Here is a 26,932-nt window from a genome sequence, read left to right on the forward strand (position 1 = left end):
TATCCAAAGGATAGGGGATAGGATGCCAGACCGCAGGGGTCCCGCCGCTGGGGACTTCCGTGATCTTCCACGCCACACCCCGTTAGAATCAGCCCCCGAAGCGTGCTCGCTCTGGGTCTGATTACTAGCGATCACAGGGACGGAACATAGTGACGTCACGGCTCCGCCCCGTCAATGCAAGCCTATGGAGGGGGCGTGACAGTACCCCTTAAAACCTTATACCTTTTTTTTTTTTTTTTTTTTTTTTTAACATGGGAGTCAATGGGAACTGTAAAGAACCATCTGTGCATATGATTCCATCCGGTTTCCAGCATATTTTTTTTACTACTTTGCACTGTTTTTTTTCTTGGAATTTCAATCAAACAAGTGAAACTTTATTCAAAATGGAGTGAAATATTAAAAACGTATACGTTTTTTTTCTTAAATGGATGCGTGTACGGTTTTTAACCGTATCCAGGTTGAAATTTGTACACAAGTTTTGATACAGTTGATATAGTCAGGGTTTGAGGAATCCGTTTTTCATCAAAACCCTGATACGGGAACTGTATTGAAGGCTCTGCCCCGTTTTGTGCACACAAACATGCTACTTCTTCCTGCTTCCCCCACTACAGCTCGATGTCCCCCTAGCTTCAGTCATTACATTGGACGACATCCCTCCTGGCAGAGGTCCAGCTACCAATGAGCAGCAGTGGTCGCGCAGAGCCCTCTCCCCACCTGTCCCTCCACGTGAATGTGTACCCGTTATGTAAAGGCGGAGACCCAGCCGCCGACCATCATCCAGCTCCAGCCAGTCTGAGTCGGTTACGTCATCACGGGGGGGCGTTCCTTGGAGACGCGTAACTAAGGTGTAACGTTCGCGCATGCGGCCTCCGTTCCACTGGTTCACTCATTCTGCGGGCGACATTGTGTTTACTTTCCAGCGGACATAGGGACAATGAAGCAGAACTCCAACGTTCCGGCGTTCCTGAGCAAACTGTGGACCCTGGTGGAAGATTCCGACACCAACGAGTTCATAACGTGGAGCCAGGTAATGGGCTGGGCGCGGATGTGGCACGGCTACCATCTTGTGGCAGCGGACCTGGTGCGGGCCTGTTGGCATCTGCTGGCACAGGCCCGACATGACTGGTTTGGTGTTCTCCCTGCCCGGGCTGTGCTCTCCAGTAGCCGCCATGGCGGTGATGTCGTCTCTATAATAAGCTTCCTCCATCACTACCATATAAAGGCACGGACATGCACGGCTTCTATGCCCTCACATAATGCATAGCACTGACGGGATTACACTCCAGAGCTGCACTCACAATTCTGCAGGCTTCAGAGCTTAAAGGGGTATTCAGAGGTTACACTTTATCACTAGCCACTGGGAGCCTGACTGACTGGAGCCCCAAATGAATGTGGTGCTGTGCAAGTTACTTCTGGAAGTTCCATAGGAAGCATGTGCACTATTCATTATCACTAGGGACATTGATCAAAACCTGTGTGGAGGAAGAGTGGGGCAGCTGCCCATAGCAACCAATCAGATCGCTTCTTTCATTTATTCCAGGTCTCTTTCAAAAAATGAAAGCATTCTGGTTGCTATGGGCAACTGCACCACTCTTCCTCTAAACAGGTTTTGATAAATCTCCCCCAATGTTGGAGGTCAGACGCCATTAGTTATTACCTCTCCTGTGGATACCGCAGCACGTTTCAGGTCCATGCTACTAGTAACCACAGTGGTGCCGAAAGTCTAGTGTTGGGGTATGTTCATGTGCTTATTATTTTTCTGCAAATCTTGCTACCCATTGAAGTCATTAGGCAGCAAGAATACGCATGTGTGAACATTCCCTTAGGGTCTATTCACACCACAGAATTCTGCCTCAAATTAAAGCCCATAGGCCCAGATTTATGAAAGAGTATCTACGGTAGAGCTATTTTCCCACGTTTATTTGGGTGGTGGGTTATTTATCAAGAAGGTGCAGCAGGATGATGAATTTTGCGCACAGGTCTGCTGTGGTGGGAAAAGCTCTACCACATACACTTTTTCTAGACACTTGTGGGGGAGGGAAGTAGACACTTTCCCAGGTCCTGAATTTGGCAGGTTAGGTGTTTTTACTTACTTTCACAGAGCTGCCGGGACATTTTTACTTGCATTTTAGACATTACAATCAAATTTGATTGCGTTGTCTAAGGGGTTAAAGCCGGGCATCACCGAAATGGGTCCTGGTGGCAGATAGCCGCCAGGACCACCAAGCTATGACCCGCGCTAAAATCCTGAGTGCGTGTCATAGAAGGGGAGTGGGACGCTGTTGTCCACAAGAGGTTAAAGGTTGAATTGTGGAAGGTAGAAGTGATTCTCACGCTTACTGGTAGGTGGTGTAGCTTTGCGCCTAAAAAAGTACCTTTGTGCACAAAATAGCCACTTTTGACAAAAGTCGCAAATGATAAATACTAGGGATCGATCGATATCGAATTATTTATTTATTTATTTTTTTTTTAGGGCCAATACCGAAAATCTGTCACCTTTTAGGCTGATAACTTAAACCGATATTCTGGTATAAGTTATCGGCTATTTCAACCCCCCCCCCCTGGCGGGGCAGAAGCCGTTGCAGATCAATGATTTAAAGCGGGCACTTTAAATCAATGAACTGCAGCTGCTTTTGCAGTGCCAGAGACTGCCGCTGCCACCCGCTTCTCTCCCCCTGCCTGTCCTGGGGTCCTGAGTCTAACCACCACAGTTGCCCCATCGCCTCCCCCCCCCAATCCTCTGCCCACATACCGCCGCCGCAGTGGGGTGGCGGCGGCATGTGGGCAGAGGATGGGGGAGGCAATGGGGCAGCGGCGGCAATGGTAGTCTCTGGGCGGGGCATTATCGGCATATTGGCAAGGTAATTTCCGATACCGATAATGTCCAAAATCGCGATTATCGGCCGATAATATTGGCCAAACCGATAATCTGTCGATCCCTAATAAATACGTGACCACTGCATGGTCAAAAAGAAAAAGTTCTACGGGTAGGCAAAAAGAGTGAAACTGTCTATATCAAAAGACACATAAAAGTCGCTAGATATGCTGCTTGCGCCGGAACTGCGCCAAAACATAGACAAAAAAAAAAAAAGCTCTAAAAGCAATGATAAATCTGCCCCATAGACATCTATGGGATTCCGCACTCCCATTCACACTTGTGAATTTCCGTAAGCGGAAATTCAGAATTGTAAATGGGAGTGCAGAGTCCCATAGAAGTCTATGGGCTTAAATTTGAGGTGGAATTCCGCTAGCGGAACTTCTGCCGTGTGAATAGACCCTTATTTTGCAAATAAAAGCTGCGTAAGGGTGCATGCACACCACGTTTTTTGCACTACAGTTCCCGTATGAGGTTTTTGATGAAAAACGTGTGTACAAATCTCAACCTGTATACGGTTAAAAGCCGTATATGGTTTGAAAAATGATGTCCGGTTGCATCCGTTTTTTAAGAAAAAAACGTATACGTTTTTAACTTTTGACTCCATTTTGAATAATCTAATCCACAGGGTATAGGATCACTTATCGGTGGATGTCTGACCACTGCAACACACCCATCCTGAGAACGGAGGACCGGTGTCCTCCCTGGATGATGAATGTGTGGAAAACAGCATTTATTCCTAGACACACATCCGTCTGGAATCCATTCCTCCAAGTTGGGAGCGCCTAAGGGTCAGTTTTGCTGCAATCTTGACAGTTCTAGCCTTAGAGAATAAAGTGCCGTCCATGCATGTAGTCACTTTATTGTCCTCTATCCTTAGAATTAGTGGGATTCCAGTTGTCGGACCCTACCAGTTAGCTAGTTATGCCCTATCCTGTGGCTCGGGATAACTTATGATGATGTTAAGAATTATCGATAAGTCCCCTGCTCCGATTTCCCCTAATCTGCTATTCTGATAGCTCCTGGTCCCCACCACCCTCTGGCGACCTGCCTCAACCAGTGAGTAGCTGAGAGTGGTCATTTTCTGCAGGGACGACACATCAGAAGAAGCATTGGGAGCTGTTGGAATGGCAGCTGCAGGTGACTATACATTCTTTTTATGTCTGAAGCACCCGGAGTCCACTATAGAAATAAATAAAAACAGAGGAGAGGGGAAGCATGCCTCATGAATACACCAGACTTGGGCTTCTTTCACACTACTGTCACGTCCCTGCATTTTAACAGCCGCTTCTGCTGAAAGAGCTCATGAAAAAGTCGACAAAATAACTGAACACAACGGATGTTTATTTTAATGGGCATTCTGTCAAAAATAACGGACATGTTATCTATCACCTGTTATTTCATCCGTTGTAGTCTGTTATTTTATATCCATTATTTTATTTCCATGTTCTGAGCATGCGCAGTACAAATAACTGATCATAACTGACGTTAAAATAGCGGGCACTAATGGACGTCAATTGTGAATATCCGTCACCCATAGACTTCAATGTTAAAATTTTAACGTCTGTTATTCCACCGTTATTTTTGACGGGACAAAAATTAGTGTATGCACCGTCTTTTGTGCCATCAAAAATAACGTCCGTTAGTCATAAGAGGACATAACTGGTGCTGCAGGATGGTCAAAAAATCCCATTGATATGAATGGGATTTTTTGACGCCCGTATTAGGGATTTTCAGACGGGAGTTTTTGCAGGGTGACAACAGTAGTGTGAAAGGGGCCTTATGTATGAATCCACTGTATGCTGTCAGTGCTTCTAGTGACCATTCAGGTACTGGATGTATGGACCTGTAGACTTAGCTTGGACTACACCAATGGATCCATATGTGGATCAGTTGAAGGATCACGTGAAAAAAACCTATCCATTATCCCAAGGATAGGGGCTTTCCTTCACAGTTGCGTGTCATGACTCGTGTCAGGCCCCCACGCCCCCACCATTATAGCTCTATGGGAGAGTCGAAGATTGCCGATTGGCTCTCCCATAGAGATTTATGTCAGGAACTGTCCAGAGCAGGAACAAATCCCCATAACAAACCTCTCCTGCTCTGTACAGTTCCTGACACAGACAGAGGTGTCAGCAGAGAGCACTGTGGTCAAACAGAAAAGAACTATAAAACTTCCTCTGCAGGATTAAGACTTTTAGATCGAAGTCCTTTACAAATCTGTTTAACTTTCTGGCACAGGTTGATTAGAAAAAAAAGTTTTCCACCACAGTACCCCCTTTAACCAGTTGCCGTCTAAGGACGAGCCGGCTCGTCCTGACACAGCAAGCGGTGTATGACATGGGCTCCTGACTCGAGCCCGTGCCATAATGCGCGGCCCCCAGCTGATTCCTGTAGCAGGGGGCCGCGTTAATAACCAACATGCATCGTTCGCCACAGCTGGCTATTAACCCTTTAGATTTTTAGACCATCCCTGGTGGTCCAGTGGGGTGGATCGCCCCTCTGCAGTGCGATTGCGAGGGGGGGATCCACTGGAGGGCTTACCTTTCCTCCGATGGCTGTCCCAGCTCTGTGATTGATAGAGCCTTGCTGGACCAGGCTTTATCAATCAGGTGCAGAGCACACAGATCAATTTGGTTCTACTGTGGATCTACTGATTCCTCCTAAAAAAAGCCCTCATATGAGTCTGTAGGTGCAAAATTGAAAGAGTTATGATTTTTAGAAGGCAATGAGGGAAAAAACGAAAGTGCAAAAATGGAAAAACCCTGCGTCTTTAAGAGGTTAAACAAACCCTTTACAGTTAGTTTCTCAACCAGTGTGCCAAAGGCACTCTGAGCATGCTGGGGGTTGTAGTTTTGCAACATCTGCAGGCACATCGATTGAGAAACACTGCTTTATAGAGTTAGGACATGTTCACAGGAGTATGGTGAAACGCACCAAGAAGTGTTTTTTTTTTTTTATATTTATTTTAGGCAGGTTCTTCTGCTCTGAAGCTCCCACTGAAATTATTGGGAGCTTTAAGGGTGCGTTCCCACAGGGCGTATATGCAGCGTATTTGAAGCTGCGCAAAATTTACGGCAGCAGCGGGAAATACGCTGCGTATTCCTTGCTCACTATACACACAGGGCTTTCTGGCGGCAGCCCTATGTACGTAGTAAGTTTTAGAGACGGGGTCGTGTGTCTGTGATGCGCGGCTCCGCCTCCAAAACTCACTACGTGCATAGGGCTGCCGCCGGAAAGCCCTGTGTGTATAGTGAGCAAGGAATACGCAGCGTATTTCCCGCTGCTGCCGTAAATTTTGCGCAGCTTCAAATACGCTGCGTATACGCCCTGTGGGAACGCAGCCTAAGGCTGGGTTCACACCACGTTTTTCAAATACGGTAACCATATACGGTTTTCCGCAAAAAAACGTATACGACAGTATCCAAAACCATATGCATAGAGAATGCATTGTAAACCGTATTCCAAATGTTGTGTACGGTTGCATCCGTTTTGCCTCGGATACGGTTTTGCCCTATTTTTCAACCGTAGACAAAAACGCTGTCGACCACGGTTTTGCCTCCGGTTGGAAAACCGTATGCGAAGCGTATGCGGTTCTTTTAACATTGTTGTCTATGAGAACCGTACACAGAATTTCACAATACGGTTGCACACGTTTTTTCTAATCCGTTTTTGGAGTTGACACATGCGCAGATTGGAATTTCAACAGAACAATAGTAACTTTATTAAACTGCTGGAAAACTAATTCCAACAATGTAGTAAAACCGTTCGCAAAAACTGATGCAAACGGATAGAATCGTACGGGGAAAAACCGTATACGTTTTGATTTGGAGTCATACGGTTACATACGGTTTTTGCCATACGTTTTTTAGCGGAAACCCGTATACGGTACCCATATTTGAAAAACGTGGTGTGAACCAAGCCTAAGACAGGTTTTTTCTTTTTTTTTTTTTTCTTCCGTTCAGTTCTCTGTTTTTTCTCTTGTTTCTCCATATGAGGCCTTGTGTTTTGCCCCATGGGCTTTAGTTTAGTTGTCAGTACTATTTTGGGAGTACAGAGCAAATGCGTCATTATGTTGGACACCACGACCGTCCCTGAAATGCATAGAGGCTCCTGAGATAAGCTGTGATGCATACCAGTGTGAAAGCATGCAGTGGGAGAAGGGAAAGACATTGCTGTTAGTGCCATTAAAGGGTTTCCCTAAAGCAGTGTTTCCCAACAAGGGTGCCTCCAGATGTTGCAAAACTACAACTCCCAACATGCCTGGACAGCCTTTGCCTGTCCAGGCATGCTGAGAGTTGTAGTTTTGCAACACCTGGAGGCACTCTGGTTGGGAAACACTGCCCTAAATAATTATTTTAGGTTTGTGCACAGAGTGAGTAAAAATAGACACATACTCACCCTACCATTGATTCCTCACCGATGGCGTTCTGACTGTACCCTCCCTGCTGCTCAAAGTTTCGATTTCTCTGTCCCAACACCTAGGAAATACACCGCTCAGCTGGGACTGCAAAATGGAAGGGGATTAAAAACATATCTACTTTTCTTCCCTAACTCTGAGCACATTTAGTAGTTGCATATAAAAATATTTATCCCTTTTTATAAAAGGATTTTTTTCTTTATTTTTATTTTGCTTGTTCTCATGAATAGTTCTTGCGAACGTGTTTGGTTGGACCAAGTTTTATGGGGTTTTATTGCCGGTTTGTAGACCTGACTGGTATATAACAATTTACTTGTGTTGTATGCCTTATGTTGTACTCCGCTGCCCCAGCGTTTTGAACGTTTTGTTCCGAACGCTTGGAGCGGGTGACGTAACAACCCCTGCCGTCCGCACCCAGTGTTCTAAATAAACATTGGGTGCTGCACAGATATCGCGGAGGTCCCAGCGGCGGATAGGGGATAAGATGTCTAGGGGCGGAGTAACCCTTTAATACATAAGACACTATTTATCGCACTCGGATATCCAATTTTAGGCTGTGGCCACTGTTGTCATCACTTATAATTGTCATACGTTTTCTTCTGCCTTGCTGTATCGAATACCTTTTCTTTATTTCAGAATGGCCAGAGTTTTTTGGTCCTTGATGAACAACGGTTTGCAAAGGAAATCCTGCCCAAGTACTTCAAGCACAATAATATGGCCAGCTTTGTGAGACAGCTTAATATGTGTAAGTCTTCTGTCTGATATAAAGAGAGTAATGTTTACCTGGAAGTGCTTATGATCCTAGATCACATGATCTCTTTAAGCCACATTCACATAAAGATTTGTGCCTCTGAGGTGCGCATACATTGGAAAAAAATCTTAAAATGGATTGCTGATGTGGCCATGCTCGGATAGCCATGGATCCCATTCGTTTCAAAGGCTGCTGTTAGTCAGACTTTTTAGTCAGTTTGTATATGTTAGGGAAGTGACCCGAATGTTGTCACTAGTTCACTACGATCAGGCCATTGAAATGAAGGGGACTCGTGCTATCCAGGCATGGGTATGTCAGCGTCTTGAGATTTTTCTAACCTAATCATGCCTCAGAGGCACAAATCGTGATGCGAATGCAGCCCAAAATAAGGAAATCTTCTCGGTAAGTCTGTCAGCTTGTTTCCAATGACTTCTAGCAGTTCAATTCTTTTTCTCTCCCGCACAGATGGTTTCAGAAAGGTAGTCCATGTGGACTCTGGAATTGTAAAGCAGGAGAGAGACGGACCAGTTGAATTTCAACATCCTTTTTTTATTCAGGGGCAAGATGAGTTGTTAGAGAATATAAAAAGAAAGGTAAGACTTGTTGTATTTCATAGAGCCCAGATTTATCAAACTGTGTGAGAAACAGTGGAGTGATTTTTCCACAGCAACCAATCACTGCTCAGCTTTCACTTTACCTCAGCTCGTTAGCTGAGCTGTGATTGGTTGCTCTGGGAAAGTCACTCCACTTTTTCTCTCACACAGTTTGATAAATCTGGGCCTCTAGTGTTTACAAGAAATATCATCCGTTAGTTAGTGTTAATGGCTGATATTTCTTGTAAACACTAGAGGCCCAGATTCATCAAACTGTGTGAGAGAAAAAGTGGAGTGACTTTCCCAGAGCAACCAATCGCAGCTCAGCTAACGAGCTGAGGTAAAGTGAAAGTTGAGCTGTGATTGGTTGCTGTGGAAAAATCTCTCCACTTTTTTCTCTCACACAGTTTGATAAACCTGAGCCTATCTAGTGTTTACAAGAAAAATTAGCCGTTAAAACTATCAGAAGTGTACTGGTGAAATAATAAATCCCTGTGAAAACTGCATTTTCCTTCCATTGATTTATTAGTTTCAACAAAATGTTGTCCTGCAATCTTACCAGTCATAAGTGTAATATAGGTCTGTACACTTCTGTGGTTGTTTATATGCTGCTCTAAATGTACATGGTGAACATGTGTCGATTCACTCTGGATACCTGTGTGCGTAACTGCATGTGCAATGAACACAGAATGTGGGACAACCCCCTAACAGGGTTTATGAGCATTTCCTTAACGACGCAGGACATAAATGTACGTCCTGGTGATGTGGTACTTAACACACCATTACGTCCTGAGCATAACCGCGGGCATCGGAGCGATGCTGGCATCATGCGCGGCAGGTCCCGGCTGTGGATCGCAGCCAGGGACCCGCCGATAATGGCGGACACCCGCGATCCTGCGGATGTCCGCCATTAACCCCTCAGATGCCGTGATCAATACAGATCACGGCATCTGCAGCATCGCGATCAGTTAACAGGATGATCGGATCGCCCGCAGCGCTGCCGCGGCGATCCGATCATCCTGCATGGCAGACGGAGGTCCCCTCACCTGCCTCCACTGTCTTCTGGGAGTCTTCTGCTCTGATCTGCCTTCCCGCAGACCAGAGCAGAAGATGACCGATAACCCTGATCAGTGCTATGTCCTATACATAGCACTGAACAGGATTAGCAATCGAATGATTGCTGTAAATAGCCCCCTATGAGGACTATAAGAGTGTAAAGATAAAAGTAAAAAAAAGTGAAAAACCCCCTCCCCAATAAAAACGTAAGTTGTCCCATTTTCCCTATTTTACCCCCAAAAAGTGTAAAAGAAAAAAAAAATATATATTTGGCATCTCCGCATGCGTAAATATCCGTACTATTAAAATAAAATGTAAATGAACCCATACGGTGAACGGCGTGAACGGAAAAAAAAAGTCCAAAATAGCTGCTTTTTTATAACATTTTATTCCCCAAAAAAATTAATAAAAATGTAATAAAAGTTTTGTATAAGCAAATATGGTATTAATAAAAAGTACAGATCACGGCGCAAAAAAGTGAGCCCTCATACCACTGCTTATACGGAAAAATTAAAAAGTTATAGGTCTTCAAAATAGGGGGATTTTAAACGTACTAATTCGGTTAAAAAGCACAACAGTAATAGAAAAGTTATAATCATGGGTATCATTTTAATCGTATTGACCCAGAGAATAAAAAACACATGTCATTTTTACCATAAATTGTATGGCGTGAAAAAAAAACCTTCCAAAATTCGCAAAATTGCGTTTTTCTTTTTAATTTCCCCACACAAATAGTATTTTTTTGTTGCGCCATACATTTTATGGTAAAGTGAGTGATGGCATTACAACGGACAACTGGTCGCGCAAAAAATAAGCCCTCATACTAGTCTGTGGATGAAAATATAAAAGAGTTATGATTTTTTGAAGGGGAGGAGGAAAAAAACGAAAGCGTAAAAATAAAATTGTCTGAGTCCTTAAGGTCCAAATGGGCTGCGTCCTTAAGGGGATAAAGCAGTTTTTCCCAACCAGGGTGCCTCCAACTGTGGCAAAACTACAACACCCAGCATGCCCGGACAGCCAAAGGCTGTCCGGGCATGCTGGGAGTTGTAGTTTTGCCACAGCTGGAGGCACCCTGGTTGGGAAGCACTGCCTTAAAGTGTCACTCTAATAAAAAAATAAAAAAAGTTTGACATATCATAGATACATGTCAAAAGTTTTTTACGCTCAGAGCCAGGATTTTTTTAATTTTTTTTCCAAATTAAATGTTTATTAGTTTGTCACTATAAGGAACATAAAGATAAAACATAGCAACCAAATACAGCAGTACAAAGGAGTGGTATTCCCTTGACATAAGAAACAATCATCGGAGCAACAAATATTGAAGTATACTGATAGTAGAAGTACTAACAAGCCAAAGTATGAGATGTCCACTCACCTGAGGGGGGGGGAGAAGTAGGGAAGGGGGGGTATGGGATGAGCGCAGGATAGGGAAGGCGGGGGGAGTGAAAGGATATGAGAAGGGAAGGAGAGAAAGAGAGAGTATGAAGAAGTACAGACAGGGAGAAAGAAGAGCAAGATCCACGGCACACGCCCGAATGATGATTCAGAGCCAGGATTTTTAGACCTTTGAGCAATTGCTAGAAGGAGCTAAAAAGTGTTCAGCTCCTGCAGGGAGTGAAAAGGCTGGGAGAAATGCGCCCTTTTCTCTTTTCTTTTAGGGATTTCTTTTAGCTCCTCCACCAATCAAAATGGCAAGCTACATAGGGCCCCCCACATTATCCATTAGCTCTGAGAGCGAATATTAACCCCTTGGGGATGGAGGATCTTTCCATTTTTGCACTTTTGTTTTTTCCTCCTTACCCTTTAAAAATCATAACCCTTTCAATTTTGCACCTAAAAATCCATATGATGGCTTATTTTTTGCGCCACCAATTCTACTTTGTAATGACATCAGTCATGTTACCCAAAAATCTACGGCAAAATGGGGAAAAAAAAAGAATTGTGCGACAAAATTGAAGAAAACACGCCATTTTGTAATTTTGGGTGCTTCTGTTTCTACGTAGTACATTTTTCGGTAAAAATGACAACTTATCTTTATCCTGTAGGTCCATACGGTTAAAATGATACCCTACTTATATAGGTTTGATTTTGTCGTACTTCTGGAAAAAATCATAGCTACATGCAGGAAAATTTATACGTTTAAAATTGTCATCTTCTGACCCCTATCATTATTTTTTTTTTCCATGTACGGGGCGGCGTGATCTGAAGTTTTTATCAGTAACATTTTTGATTTGATGACTCTTTAAATCTGTTCTATTTTTACATTGCAAATAATACATGTACTCTAAATCTTATATAAGGAAATTCACTTATACTGCAATTATAATGCCATGTTAGGCTTGGTTAACATTAGTGGTAGGGAGCCATGTTTACTGATTCTGTTTTAAAATGAAAAATTTCACTGCAAAATTACAGACATCAAATGGAAACCCGAAGGACCCCATTGAAAATAATTCGGATCTGTTGTGACACACTCAATTCCACCCCATTATCAGCATCTGTAACAAAGCTCCTGAATGCTGATGTGAACATAGCCTTAAAGGAGTTTTGTCACAAAGTAAAGTTGGTAAAATCGAATGGGTAATTTTATGTTAATACTCAAATCCTTTTTATTTTCCTAGGTATCCTCTACAAGACCTGAAGAAACAAAAGTGAGGCAGGAAGATATATCCAAAATATTGAGCAGCGCAGCTAAAGTTCAAGTTAAACAAGATACTATTGACTCAAGACTGTTCTCACTGAAAAGGTATATTGAATCTGCATAACGGTCATCTCGATCTGCGGTAGAAGAGAGCTGCTAAGAAAGAGCATTCTCACATTGGTGGCTGCAGCCCAGCCTTGTGTTGCATGGTCATCCATTTAACTCCTTAAGGACACGCACCGTAAATGTATGGCGCTGCAGAGAGCTACTTTTACGTACAGTTACGGCACAGCTATGAAGCGAACGCAGGAGCTGCGCTCACTTTATGCACTGCGGGTCCCGGCGGCTTTCAGCAGCTGCGGACCCGCCGGTAATGGCGGACATCAGCAAACCCGCTGATGTCCGCCATTAACCCCTCATATGCCCTGATCAATAGAGATCATGGCATCTGCGGCAGTGCGGCACTTAAGATGGCTGATCTTATCGCCTGCGGCACTGCTGCGCGGCTCAGATCAGCCAAGATGGTGGACGGAGATCTCCTCACCTGCCTCCGTCCGTCTGCCTTCCAGCAGACCAGAGCAAAAGATCACCGATAATACTGATCAGTGCTATGCCCTATGCATAGCACGGAACTGTATTAGCAATCTAATGATTGCTATAAATAATCCCCTATGGGGACTAAGAAGAGTTTAAAATAAATTGCCCCTCCCCCAATAGTTTTAAATTACCCCTTTTTCCCATTCATAATAAAAAAAAAAGCATAAAAAACGATAATCATATTTGGTATTGCCGCGTGAGTAAATGTCTGACCTAAGAAATATAATGTTAATGATCCCCCTATAGCGAACCGCGTAAACGTAAAATAAATAAATTAATTTCTGCTTTTTTCTCACATCAAACGGCAAAATAAAATTATAAAAAGTGATCAAAAAGTCACATATAAGCAAAAGTGGTATTAAAACAACATAAACATGGCGCAAAAAAATGAACCCTTACATATCCCTGAATACGGAAAAATTTGAAAGTTAGAGGTGGTCAAAATAGGGAATTTTAAATGTACTGATTTTGTAAAAAAATAATGATGATAATTTGAGAAAGCAGTACAATAGAAAAGTATGTAATTATGGGTATCCTTTTAATGTGCAGCGTGAAAATGAAAATTCTCACAACAGTCTGCATGCATATTTTTTTTTCCCTGGGACTATTCTTTGGCAAATGTATTCCCCAGGGAGTTATATTCTATGTTTAATGTTTACAGCCCTTTTTATATGTAAATTGTTACTGTAGCCGGTTTCCATGGTTGCCGATCTGATACAGACACTCTCTCCCATATGCAGTGTTCTGAAACACCTTGAGCTACCCCCTGAGGACGCTGCATTATCGCGGCAGAAACGTGTTGGAACCCCATGCTGTGATTTCTTATATTTACATTTATAGTTACTTTGGTAGAGATACTTTGTTTACATCACTTAAAGGAGTAGTCCAGTGGTGATTCAGTGGTGAGCAACTTATCCCCTATCCTAAGGATAGGGGATAAGTTGCAGATCGCGGGGGGTCCGACCGCTGGGGCCCCCTGCGATCTCCTGTACAGAGCCCCGACAGCCCGCTGTAAGGGGGCGTGTCGACCTCCGCACGAGGCGGCGGCCGGCACGCCCCCTCAATACAACTCTATGGCAGAGCCGAAGCGCTGCCGTCGGCAATCTCCGGCTCTGCCATAGAGATGTATTGAGGGGGCGTGTCGGCCGCCGCCTCGTGCGGGGGTCGACACCCGCTATCTCGGCGGAGAGCCGGGGCCCCGTACAGAGAGATCGCAGGGGACCCCAGCGGTCGGACCCCCCGCGATCTCAAACTTATCCCCTATCCTTAGAATAGGGGATAAGTTTTTCACCACTGGACTACCCCTTTAACTAGTATCTTCCTGTTATGTGGATAATTGTGCTATTCTTATTAGCATGGTTATTAAGTTGCATCAGGGCTGAGCACTCTGTCTTGAGTATGGGTGCACAGCGCCTGCTTTTATTGTATAGAGCAATAGTCTATATCCTCATGTAGCTAGTGCGCTAATCTGGCAAAACCAGATATTTGTTATCTCTTGATATTTTTTTAAAGACACATTGTTTTTTGTATACATTTTATTGAAAACAAATAAAAAGTTATATTTTATGGTCCTCCCCGCTTTAATCCACACTGGTGATTAGGCTTTATTTTCTGTATATTGTAGGCAGAGGATTCCTAGTTGTCATACACACATACTAGTTTATTATGACTATTAAAGAGTACCTGTCATTATCTTATTAAATTCTATAATCCTCCCAGTTCACTGCCCCATCATGATAAACCACCCCCTGCCTTTACTTTTTAGTATTCAACCTTGATATTGCTCTATATTTTCTGCTCAGTCTCAGATTCACAGACTGGGAAGGGGCGTTACCCAGCAGGCGTGCTATCATCTGAAGCCATACAGGGGAGAACTTCCTCACGACACACAGCCCCGAGCAGTTCAGTGTGAGATGGCTAATGCTGCACACACCCCCCTCAGCACTCCAGACTGCATTTCCTGTGTTTGGACTTCTGCCAGGCCAGCGGGAGTCCAAAGTCTGTGCAAGAGATAGGGGGTAATGTGCTCTGGACAGGTAGGGAGACACCTAGTGACAGCTTTTTTAAACACAAATAAGAAAACTTAATTTCTCGTTCACTCTTCATTGGGGGACACCTAACTGATTGGTATATGCTCTTGCCACTAGGAGGCGCTGACACTAGGAAAAAGAAAAGTCAGCTCCTCTTTGGCAGGATATACCCGCCCACCTGCAGTGAGGCAACCAGTTTTAGCTAGTGTCACTTAGGAGGTAAGACACAGGTCTGGAGCTCTCCAGACCTTGCCTTTTTTTTTTATTATTTTCTAGTAAGGGCTGTTTAGTCAGGTTCTTTATTCCTTTTTGTTTCCCTTTTTCAGGTTGGGGTTCAGGAGCATGGCGCTACATGTTCCCCCATATGCGGCTAAGGTGCACGGGACATAAAATACAAATGCACCGTTAACCCCTTCCCGCCAACGGCCAGCGCCTGGGGTTGCACCGTGGGTCCAGGTCCCCCTATTTTCCCTGCTCGTCTTGGGCTGTAGCAGCATGACGTGATGCAGGTGACTAAAATGCTGGCTGAAGACGTCTCTAGGTGAGTATGTGAAGATAGGTGAGTATGTACAGATGGTCGGGTGAGTGTTCCCCTCCCTGCACGGGACTTAAGGGTTTATTCCTTCCTTGTGGTTTTCAGGGGCCTGGCTCTTGTGGGGATGTTTAATGGGGTCGGGGCTCTCACTGTTAGTGTCACTTGTCCCTTACCCGGGCAGCCGCCGGTTTTTATTCATTCCCTTTTATTCATTCCTTCACAGCTCCAGCCCGTCGCTGTGTCGCCGGCGGCGGAAGCCATAATGGAGGCAGGTAACTCCGCCCCCCTTCTTCCCGAGTTCAGAGCGGGAACCTGGGATCTCAGCTGTAGGGAGGCTCTCTGCCGGCACTGCCTTCAGAGCGCCGACAGGGGAGAGATTCTTTGCCTCTCCTGACGGGGCTTGCTCCGCCCCTTTCCTCCCCTCAGCGAGCTCTCCGGTCTGGCGCGCTGCAGGGGGTTTACCGCTGGCTGGGGTGACGGCCGGTGTACCCCTCCGGCCGACTACCCCCGGGCAGCGGTTGCGAGTCTGCGTGGGGGTTCGGGCATTGCTGTCCCTCACGCGGCGATCGAAAACTCTCCCGCCGGAGGGACGGGGATCTGTCTACTCCCGGACGGGGACTCGGAGCTTAGCTCCGCCCCAGTCTTTTTTCAGAGCTGGTCCCGTCCGCTCTCGCAACCTTACTGCGGTGGGTGTGTTACTGGACGAGGACTGGTACATGTCCCCGTCCATACAGCAGTAAAGTGGGGGTCTATATTTGCCACCACAGCGGCTCCACCACTATGACCCCCCCCCCCCTCCTAGAGGGCGGAAACACAATCTTGCATAAGTAATATTTATTGGGGGGGGGGGGGAAATGCAGCTTTTCTAGCCATTTGGTGCAGTTTGGCACCCTCTTGTGGCCAATCCTGGCATTACATTGTATTTGCTTTAAGTTTAATGCCTACAGCCCTGAGTTCCTGGAGTCACTCCTGCTGGCCTTCTGGTACCTCCCTACTGGGATTGATTCGCTGTCTGCTGTGGACCCATATCTATGGCAGAGCTTTGGTGGTTCAGTGGTAGAATTCTTTTGCAGTTCCAATACCCCACTGCTGGGTGCGGTATATGGAGAACTGACCGATGTGTCTTCAGGACCCATACCAGTTAGCCAGACAATGGTCTGCATGGTTTCCTCTGCCGTTTGGTGCACGTCTCTCAGCTGATGTATCTGTTGCTGCAGTTCCGATACCCCACTGCTGGGTGCGGTATATGGAGAACTGACCAACGTGCCTTCAGGACCCATACCAGTAAGCCAGACAGTGGTCTGCATGGTTTCCTCTGCTATTTATCACACATGTCATGGCTGAGGTGTTTGTGGCGACAGTTCCGATACCCCACTGCTGTGTGCGGTATATGGAGGACTGAACTGATGTGTCTTAAGGACCCTAAGGCTCGTTACGAAGTCTTCTACGGACCCCTTCCAGTAAGCCAGACAGTAGTCTGCATGCTTTCCTACATCGCCGGTCACACGATTCTCGGCTGCTGCATCTGCGACTAGAGTTCCGTTTCCTCACTACTGTTGGTGTATATGGCTGTCTTCCGTGGATCCATGCCATTAGGCCAGTCGGTTGTCTGCATAGTTGACTACACCGCCTGTCATACATCACACGGCGGATGTGTCTGCGGCTGGTGTTCCAGTCCCTCTCTACTGAGTAAGGTACTGATGGGATGAATAGTTGTTGTTGGTGTATCCCTGCCAGTAAGCCTGACCGTGGTCTGCATGGTTGCTTACGCCACCTGTCATACATCAGATGCCTGATGTATCTGCGTCTGGGGTTCCGGTCCCTCACTGCTCAGTGAAGTGCAGGTGGCATGCTTGGTTGTCTTCTGTGCATCCTTGCCGGCTAGCCAGATAGTGATCTGCAGGGTGGCCTACACCGTCTGTCAAACTTCAAACGGCTTCTGTATCTGCAGCTGTAGTTCTGGTACCTCATTGCTGGTGAGGTGCCAATAGGATGCATCGTTGTCTTGGACTCTTACCAGTGAGCCAGTCATTCATCTGCTTGGTGGTCTACACCACCTGTCCTACATCTACCACCTGTTGTCTCTGCTTCTGCAGTCTCGGTACCTCACTATTGTGGGTGGTGTCCGACGGAGTGTTCCATTATCTGCTCTGGTCCATGCCAGTGAGCCGGCCGGTGGTCTGTATGGTTGCCTGCACCGCCTGTCATACATCACACATCTGCTGTGTTTGAGGCTGGGGTTCTGGTACCTCCCTACTGAGCGAGGTGCCAATCAATACACTGTCTCGTTTTCCATAGTCCTCTACCTATCTACCTGGTAGTGGTCTGCAAGGTTTCCTGCGCCACTTGTTACGCATCACATCACCGGTGTATCTGCGACTGGTCTTCCAAACCCTCACTACTGGGATGACTCGCTGTCTCCTAGGGACTCATACGGTAAGCCAGACAGTTGTCTGCATTTTTTCTTCTGCCGACTATCTCACGGCTAATGTTTCTTTGCGGCTAGTTTTCCAGTACCCCACTGTGGTGCGTGGTATACGTGGAACTGACCCAGTATGTCCCATAGACAATATGCAGGGATGTCAGCTTCTCTCTATCTCCCTTCAGGGGGCGGGGTTTCTTGGCTCCCCGCCCTTCCACCTTTTCGTAGTTGCGCAGTTCTCTCCGGCCTGGCTGTACCCCTTCCCTACGGTCTGGGGGGTTCCTTGCTCAGCCAGACTGCTGCTTTGGGTCATCTACCATGCATTGTCGCCCCGTGGACGGTAGTTCACCTCTGCCATGGTAGTTTTCGTGGGTGTCTCTCCGTTTTGCTCCATGTGCCTTATACACTGCACCACATACTGGTTTACTGGGTGGCCTGCTTGGCAGGTCCCTCTCTGCATGCCCGCTACTCTGTCTACAGGCCAGTATCTCCCCACTGTGCATCGTCGTGTGCGGGACCAGTCGTGGCCATGGTCTTTTTTTTGCCCTATGGCCAGACTGTCTGTCTGGTGTTCCAATCCACCTGGTCACCTCCCACATTCGGCTGCCATTGCAGCTGTAGTCCGGTGTCTCTCTCCCAGGTGCAGTCCCGCAGAGTGTGTGTATGTGGGTTCTTAGGTCCCTTCTTCCTGTAGGTCACACTGTGTCGGCCTTTTTTCCTGCTCCACATCCATTCTTCCTCTCCTGAGTCTGCGACCGCAGCCCTGGTGCCTAGCACCATTAGGAGTTGGGGTGTGGGTTTTTTGTTTTTTTGTCTGTGGATTCCGGGGCCTTTTGCAGCAACAGGAGCGTCTTTGTTCTCCTTTCTTAGGTTGCATTCTTGGTCTGCTGTGGGCATAACTCCTTTCCTGCTGGTTCCTGTGGATGTTTTCACAGTGTCTGCAGTCTTGGTCCGCCGCTGTTGTCGTGGGGTCCTCATGTCTGTGTTCCTACATATTCGAAGACCGCTTTGCAGGTTTAGAGCCACCTTCTTTGCTCGGTAGTGCGCTCAGGGGCTTCCGGTGCTGTTGTATCTGCAGTCCGGGGCGGTTGAGCACCTCTGTTCTGACATAGGGCCTGCTGGGGCGCCTGTTGGTTCAGCCCCTTTCTGTACTTCTTTTGGTGTTCTTTTCCAGGGTTTCTGTCCGGGTGACTCAGGTGCCTCCTCTATCACTATCTGGATTGACCCTCAACAGGCCTTGTATTTTTTGCCCAGCTTCGGAGTGCGGGGCTCTGATCCCTCTAGGATCGCACGGTTGCTCCTCTAGGCGGCAACTGTTGCGCTGGAGCCGGGGGGGGGGGACTTTGCAGTATTTGCATTTCCCTGCTCCTTCTGCGCCTAGCGCACGGGCCGCTCCCCCTTTTCATTTGGGATGCGGGGATCAGGGTGCTTGTCGTAGGTCTCTACTCCAGTTGTTGTCTCGGCCACCCTAGTTTTTCCCTCCTGGAGGGACTATTTGGTTTTTGCTAAGATGCATTCAACAGTGGATTTTACAGTCTAGGCTTGTGTGCTTTCTGTCAGCTATCACAGCCTAGTGCTCTGTATGTCCTTCTTACCTTTTTGTCTGGGTCAGTCTTAATGCATTGACCCTAGGTCCCCTGGGGTAATTCTTCCTATGCCCGGACCCTGGGAGTCCAGCTGGGCTCTTATCGGTTATCCTCCATTTCCGTTTTGACGGGATGTTTCTTGAGGCTGTTCAGGTCTTCTCAGACCACTCTGTTCTTTCACTGTTGGTTCCCTTGATGGACTCTGCCCTGAGATGCTGCGGTGTGCCTTCTTTTCAGGCGGCTCTACGATTCCTTGAGCCTTGATGATGGTTCAGTTCTTGGACATTTATAACGGCCGGCCTCCGACTCCTCAGTGATCCATTGGTCGGGGCGGTATTCCTGTTCTGCTCTCCTTTATTTCTTTCTGGAAGGTTTTTTTCGCAAGCATCTGGTTCCCCTTTTTCCTGTGGTTTCTTGTCTCTCTATTTGACCAAGGTGCCTTGGGTCTCTACAGAGGATGGACCTTTCCCTTGGTGTTCTGGTCCTTCTCCTTGGATGGGAGATCTTACGAGACCTCATTGTTCTGGGCCTAGTATGTCTCCGACCTGTGGACTCGTCCATAGACCTTGCGGGCATGCGAGTTCAGTCTTGGACTGTCTCCTTTCCGCTGGTGTTTGTTTTTTCCCACCCTAGGGCACTGCTTTGGTACATCCCATCAGTTAGGTGTCCCCCAATGAAGAGCGAACGAGAAAGGTGATTTTTTTTGTACTCGCCGTAAAATCTCTTTCTCGTAGCCTTCATTGGGGGACACCGCACCCACCAATTTCTTCCTTTTCCGGTTCTTGTTTTTTTTCCGGGATTCCTTTCTACGGTCCTTCGGACGTATTCCCTTTCTGGGTTCTCCTACAGCTTTTTGACAAAACTGGTTGCCTCACTGCAGGTGGGCGGGTATATCCTGCCAGGGAGGAGCAGACTTTTCTTTTTCCTAGTGTCAGCGCCTCCTAGTGGCAAGAGCATATACCCATCAGTTAGGTGTCCCCCAATGAAGGCTACGAGAGAGAGATTTTACGGTGAGTACAAAAAAAAATCTCCTTTTAAAAAATTTTTTTTTTAAAGTACATTCGAAATATTTTTTTATTTACCATAAGGAGTGAAATAGCCAAAATTACTTTTAATGACAGTGCCCAATTAATGATCCTGGATATCTTCTTAATATGGTCATTCGATGAACTCCTTTAGTCATTGGTCGTATTCCTCTCTTGTGCTCATAACTTGGTATTTTCCTTGCAGGGAAAATGAAGCATTATGGAGAGAAATTACAGATCTGCGGGCTAAACACTCTCAACAGCAGCAAGTTATTAGAAAGGTAAGATGATACATTTTAAGAATGTTTTTCCATTCTATCTGTGGTACAGGAGGGAAGGTTCATACTTGCCTTGTCCTGTTTTGGAAAACTTGTTTAGAGACTTGATTTTTTCTTTTTTAATGTCTCCTCCTATTTTCAGATTGTCCAGTTCATTGTGACCTTGGTGCAGAATAATAGCTTAGTGAGCTTGAAGAGAAAACAGTAAGTTTTTTTGTTTTTGTTTTGAGTTTCTGTTTTGATGCCAGACAATGTTAACAGTAACTAATGTTTTCTATTGTTGTTTTGAAGGCCATTACTTCTGAACACAAAAAGTTCCCCTAAAGCCACTATACTACAGACATTGGTTAAAGAAACTGGAGAGGACAAACGCCATGTAAGTTTATTTTTATTTAACCATTAAAGAAGATGTCTGCTGGATAGGGGATAAATGTCTGATTGTTCGGACCCTGGCTCTGCTAAGGTGAGTTTTGTACCCAGCATGGCAGCTGGTCAAAACACGCCCCTCCATTCATATCTATGTATGAAGTGACCAAAAATTTTCTATTCTAGCCTTTTTTTGACTATTAAGCCATTGACCCCACGGTATAATTAACATTATAGTTGAATAGTTCGGACATTCACGCATGTGGTGAATCCATCTATGCTTATGTTTATTTTTGTTTTACATTATTTAACCTCTTGAGGACAAAGGGCATACCTGTACGCCCTTGTCCCGCTCCCCTTCTATGACGTGCGCTCAGGAGCTTAGCGCGGGTCATAGCGGGGTGGTTCCCGGCAGCAGATACAGTGATATATATAATAACCCCTTAGACACTGAGATCAAAGTTTATCGCAGTGTCTAAAATGTTTTAAAAAAAACAACTTCCCGGCTTTTTGGTTTCGCCATAGATTTTGTGGTGAAATGATTAATGCCATTATAAAGTAAAAACAAGCCCTCATATGGGTCTGTAGGTGGAAAATTGAAAACGTTATGATTTTAAGAATGGGAGGAGGAAAAATCGAAAGAGCAAAAATAAAAAATGGCCCGGTCCTCCAGGGGTTAAAAAAAAAAGGGTGATGTCGACTTTTATTATTGAAGGGGTTTATTCACTATTTTTTTTTTTTCTTCTTACAATTGCATATACTGAACATAGCACAGCATCATTGATCTGCGTCATCTGCGCTTCATTAGTGCTGGCTTCCTGCACTGAAGGAGCGCCAATTGGTAGGGACCTTCCACCTGCCCTCTCAGCTGATTGGGACTCTGATTTTGTTGCTGTGATCGCAATCAGCTCCCTGATTTGGCTGACAACTGAATTTCCCACATTTAGACACCACAATCAACTTTGATTGCCACATCTAAAGGGTTAATGCCAGACATCGACCCGTCCAGCATTACCTTTGGGTCCTGGCTGCTGATGGTAACTGGGGCCCACTGGGTATGAAGCACATGTAGCCCGCATCTACGCCCTTCGTCCTTAAGGAGTTTGTATAAGCCTGAAAGATGTAGCAAAGCCTCTGCAAAATGGTAACATTTTATGCATCACAGGTACGTGTGCCATCAATTCCATTTGGAAAGATTTGTTTTCCACAATGTGTGTTACATGGGAAATGTTTGATCCCAGTTGTTGGGAGTAACCAAATACTTGATGATTTCTAAGGCTGGCATTGACTCATGTCCATTCATCCAGCTTAGCTGCCACCCAGTCTGTAGGCACTGGATCAAAAGACAGTGGGGGAGATTCATCAAACCCTGTCCAGTGGAAAAGTTGCTGACTTGCCCATAGCAATCAATCAGTTTGCTGCTTTCATTTTTCACAGGCCTCTTCAAAAATGAAAGAAGCGATCTGATTGGTTGCTATGGGCAACTTTTTCTCTGGACAGGTTTTGATAAATCTCCCCGAGTGTCTTTTTATCCTCTGAAAACCAACTGAGGGGGGGCAGCTATGCAAGATGGTCTGCAGGCTATTTCATCATATAAGCCAATGTATGGGATGTTGGATGCAAAGATTCAGTTATTTGTATTCTGGACATGTTTGCAGGCCCTTAGTGGCAGAAAAATAATCCTATATACTTTTTTTTTTTTTTTTCTCTGATCTTTGCAGGTCCCACTTAGGACAGAAGCTTTAAACAGAGGGGAGATTTCTGATGATATAGTAATCTATGACATAACTGACAACATGGAGGATGAAGGAGAGAAAAACCATGCCACCCCTGACATTTCAAATACTCCCTCTCCTGATACAGTAAAGTAAGACCTCTTACATTTAACCATATAATATATGCTTTATGTTGGAAATTGCAGGTAAAAAAAAAGTGTAAATTCTTAATGTTTCTACTAGTGCTCACAGTTCCCCCGAAATTGTAATAGTGGAGGATGACAGTGAAGATGAAAATGTCCCAGTTACTCAAGATAGAGCCGCAGATGCAATTGGGTCACTGAGCCCAGTACGGGAGGACGTTTCAAGCCCACTGATGTCTGGTCCTCTGCAACTGAACAACCAGTCTTCACTTAGCACAGAGGACCCTGTCTCCATGATGGATTCTATTCTTAATGAAAGTGGTGTCATTTCTCAGAATATCAATCTGCTTGGAAAGTAAGTGCTAATACACCGCATAAAGAGGCCTTATGAAAAATAAGTGAAGTGCTGAATGTGTTGCTCCGTTCAAAGGATCAATGAGGGTCCGAGCAGTCGGCACCAACAGATATAATGGTTATCCCCTATACTGTGGATTTTCATCTTGGAATTTACCAGTCATACACATAGCATATTTACAGATTATCACCTCTCCATTCATTCTATACCAAATTGCAGTAGCCGATGGCTCACCTGCAAGTCAAGTTGAGGGACCCCCATAGAGATCATCCCATACACTAAACCCAATACACTGGGTTATAGGGCTGGTGAACAGGAGACCGATGCAGGCTCTCTGATTAACATATGTACCTTCTGTCCGGTACATTTGGCAAATTGGTATTTCATTTGGTGCTTGAGCCTGCTGAGCGCTCATGTGACCAGCACCCATGAATATTCAAATTCACCCGGCGGGCACGCCTCCAATGCGCAATTCGCCAAAGAAAGAAGTGGACCTTCATAGGAGAAGTTAATACGATACCCTGCATCAGTCTCCTGTTCACCTGCACTATAACCCAGTGTATTGGGTTTAGGGTGGGTGACCGGGATGACAGTTTTCCTTTAATATGTCTAATTGGTTATAAGATGTTTGTAAAAATAGTCTCAGCAAATCAAGTACCAGTTTGCTTCTTTCCACCTACTGAGCTGTAAATTTTTTGCCCCATGAACTTTAGTTTTTAACTTCACACTTCCTTTATGCCTTTTAATCTAAATTAATGTAACATTTCAGACAATTAAATTTTGTGGTAAAACCAAATGTGTTTCTTTTTTGCAGTGTTATATTTGGGGGGGGGGGGCAATTAAAAAAATTAGGGGGATTTTTCTAGATTTTTTAAAACATAATTTTTTTTTTTATTTGCGCCCAAGTTTGACTAGTAAAGCTGATGTTGTATTTGCTGAACTTGTCTTTTGTTTTACAGAGTGGAACTGATCGATTATCTAGACAGCATTGACTGCACATTAGAAGACTTCAAAGCTTTACTATCTGGACGTCAGTTCAGCATAGACAGAGACCTGCTGGTAGATGTATGAACAATTATTTTAATTCTTCCCCTTTGCTTATATTGAACAGCATTATTGTAATATTTGGTCTTTATTTTGAGACAGGAAAAATGCCTGTTTTATAGGCAAAGTCTGTAATATTTTTTATTTTTATTCATATTTATTGATTTTTGTTCCAGCTAACACCAGCTGATTGATAAGATGACCCAGAAGTAGTCCAGTTAAAGTGGTTCTCCGATAGTAAAAATAGTTTTAACTTGTCCCCTCATGCCGGGTCTAACAAGTAGTCTAATTTACTTGCATTAAATGAGCCGCTCAATTTTTGCTGCTTCAGTATATATTAACCATCAGGAAGTAGTGGAAAACATGCCGTCCCTTGTCCTCTTCGTCTCATCTCGCCCCTGCATGTGAGATAAAGACCATATGGCCTTTGTTTTGGCTAGGAGCCTGGCTTGCTGCATAGTCTCCTGGTAAGCTATGCTAACTTCCAAAACCATAGCAGCAATCCAAGCCCACAGCTGTGATGTGACACTGTTATGAAAAAAAACAGCCTGAGGTGGCGAGCGTGTAGTGCTTTGTGCGTGTGCTCCTCTGTCTCGCAGTCTGTCCAACAAGGGGATTTGGTGCACATTGGGAGTATACGCAGCAGTCAGAACGGCGCTGCACTGACTGCCAGGAAATGTTGCCTCAGAGCAGTGTCTGACGGGAAGAACAGGGCCAACAAACGGATCGGGTATATAGAAATGGGGCATTAGAAAAAGCAGCATGGACCAGAAAAGATGAAAGGGTGCACCTATTATTCCTAAGGCTTTTTTTTTGTTTTATTAAATTTTTTTCAATTTTTTGATTATTTTATTTAAATCATCAGATAAATCCTTAAATTTCATGTCTGTAATAATTATGTTCTTACAGAATGTGACCGCCTTGAAATATAAAACGAATGTTTTACGGCTCAGAAAATGTGCCAAGATACAGTGTGTTCGTATAGCCTAAGAACTCTCATTTTAGGTAGGCTAGGTTCACACCACGTGTTTGTCTACATTTAACTTGTTGACGTATAAAGACAAGCCAACTCGTCCTGAGACAGCAAGAAGTGTATGGCGCGGGCTCCCACCTCGAGCCAGTGTCATCCCGGCCAGCCTCCAGCTGATTCTTGTAGCTGGAGGCTGCTGTTAATAGCCGGACATGCAGCGATTGCTGTGGGCGGCTATTAACCCTTTAGATCTCCGCTGTCAAAGCTGACAGCGCCGTCTAAAGGGACCTTTAACTGCTCCCTAGTGATGTAGTGTAAAAGTGTAAAATAAATAAAAAGTTTTAAAAAGCACTAATTAACCCCTTCCATATTAAAAGTTTGAATCACCCCCCCTTTCCCAAATTCCATATAAAAATATGTAACTAGAATAAAAATAAACATGTTGTATCGCCGTGTGTAAATGTCCGAACTATAAAAATATAATGTTAATTAAACTGCACGGTCAATGGCGTACTAGACGTAAAAAAAAAAATCTAAAGTCCAAAATTACTTATTTTTTGTCACTTTGTATACCCTAAAAAAAATGTATTAAGCAATCAAAAAGTCCCATCAAAACAAGAATAGTGCCGATAAAAACTTAAGATCATGGCGCAAAAAAAATGAACCCTCCTACATCCTTGTAGTTATAGGGGTAAGAAGATGACAATTTTACACATATTAATGCATGTAGTTTTATATTTTTTCTAAAGTAGTAAAATAAATAAAACCTACATTAATTTGGTATCCTTGTAACCGTATGGACCTACAGAATAAAGATCTGGTGTCATTTTTACCGGAAAGTGTACTGCGTAGAATCGGAAGCCCCCAAAATATACAAAATGGCTTTTTTTCCCCAATTTTTCCCCACAAATTATCTTTTTTTTTCTGGCTTCACCATAAATTTTGTGGTGAAATGATTGATGGAATTACAAAGTACAATTGGTGGCGCAAAAAATAAGCCCTAATATGGGTCTGTATGTGCAAAATAGAAACAGTTGTGATTTTTAGAAGGTGATAAGAATTTCGCAAAAACTGAAAAACCCTGCGTCCTTAAGGGGTTAAAGTATAGTAGAATCTCCCAAAAGTGGACAGTCACGGGGAATTTAAAAAGTGTCTGCTATTGAGAGATGTCCCCTATTGGGAAAAAAGCTCAAAAATCTTTCTAAGGCTGGGTTCACACCACGTTTTGTTAAATACGGTTCCCGTATACGGCTGGGAGTAGGGGGGGGGGGCCTTAATCGCTGCGCCCGCACTCAGCCGTATTTGGGAACAGTATTTAATGTATGTCTATGAGCAGACCGGAGTGAACCGCAGCCTCCGGTCGGCTTTGTTTTCGGGTGTATGCAGTTTCCCGACCGGTCGACCACGCGGTCGACCACATTTTTGCCTACGGTCGGGAAACCGCATACACCCGAAAACAAAGCCGAGCGGAGGCTGCGGTTCACTCCGGTCGGCTCATAGACATACATTAAATACGGTTCCCGAATACGG

At 44.9% G+C, this 26,932-nt stretch overlaps 1 protein-coding gene across 2 annotated transcripts in view; it reads left to right on the top strand.

Moving 5' to 3' along the window:
- Nucleotides 1–735: 735 nt before the first annotated feature.
- Nucleotides 736–26,932, top strand: part of LOC130362267 (heat shock factor protein 2-like) — a 51,082-nt gene continuing 24,885 nt past the window's right edge. Inside the window, exons 1-10 of one of the 2 annotated variants that reach the window (XM_056566453.1) lie at nt 736–1,027; nt 7,932–8,040; nt 8,512–8,639; nt 12,317–12,441; nt 20,737–20,812; nt 20,952–21,013; nt 21,101–21,185; nt 22,897–23,042; nt 23,134–23,388; nt 24,348–24,453. In XM_056566453.1, coding sequence (XP_056422428.1) covers nt 935–1,027; nt 7,932–8,040; nt 8,512–8,639; nt 12,317–12,441; nt 20,737–20,812; nt 20,952–21,013; nt 21,101–21,185; nt 22,897–23,042; nt 23,134–23,388; nt 24,348–24,453 — 1,185 coding nt within the window. In that variant the 5' untranslated portion in view covers nt 736–934. Of the gene's footprint in view, nt 1,028–3,894; nt 4,016–7,931; nt 8,041–8,511; nt 8,640–12,316; nt 12,442–20,736; nt 20,813–20,951; nt 21,014–21,100; nt 21,186–22,896; nt 23,043–23,133; nt 23,389–24,347; nt 24,454–26,932 lie in introns of those variants that run through there. The other variant, XM_056566454.1, reaches the window with a different exon arrangement.

This window comes from Hyla sarda, chromosome 3 (genome assembly GCF_029499605.1).
Source record: "Hyla sarda isolate aHylSar1 chromosome 3, aHylSar1.hap1, whole genome shotgun sequence".
In the NCBI taxonomy this organism is placed as follows: Eukaryota; Metazoa; Chordata; class Amphibia; order Anura; family Hylidae; genus Hyla; species Hyla sarda.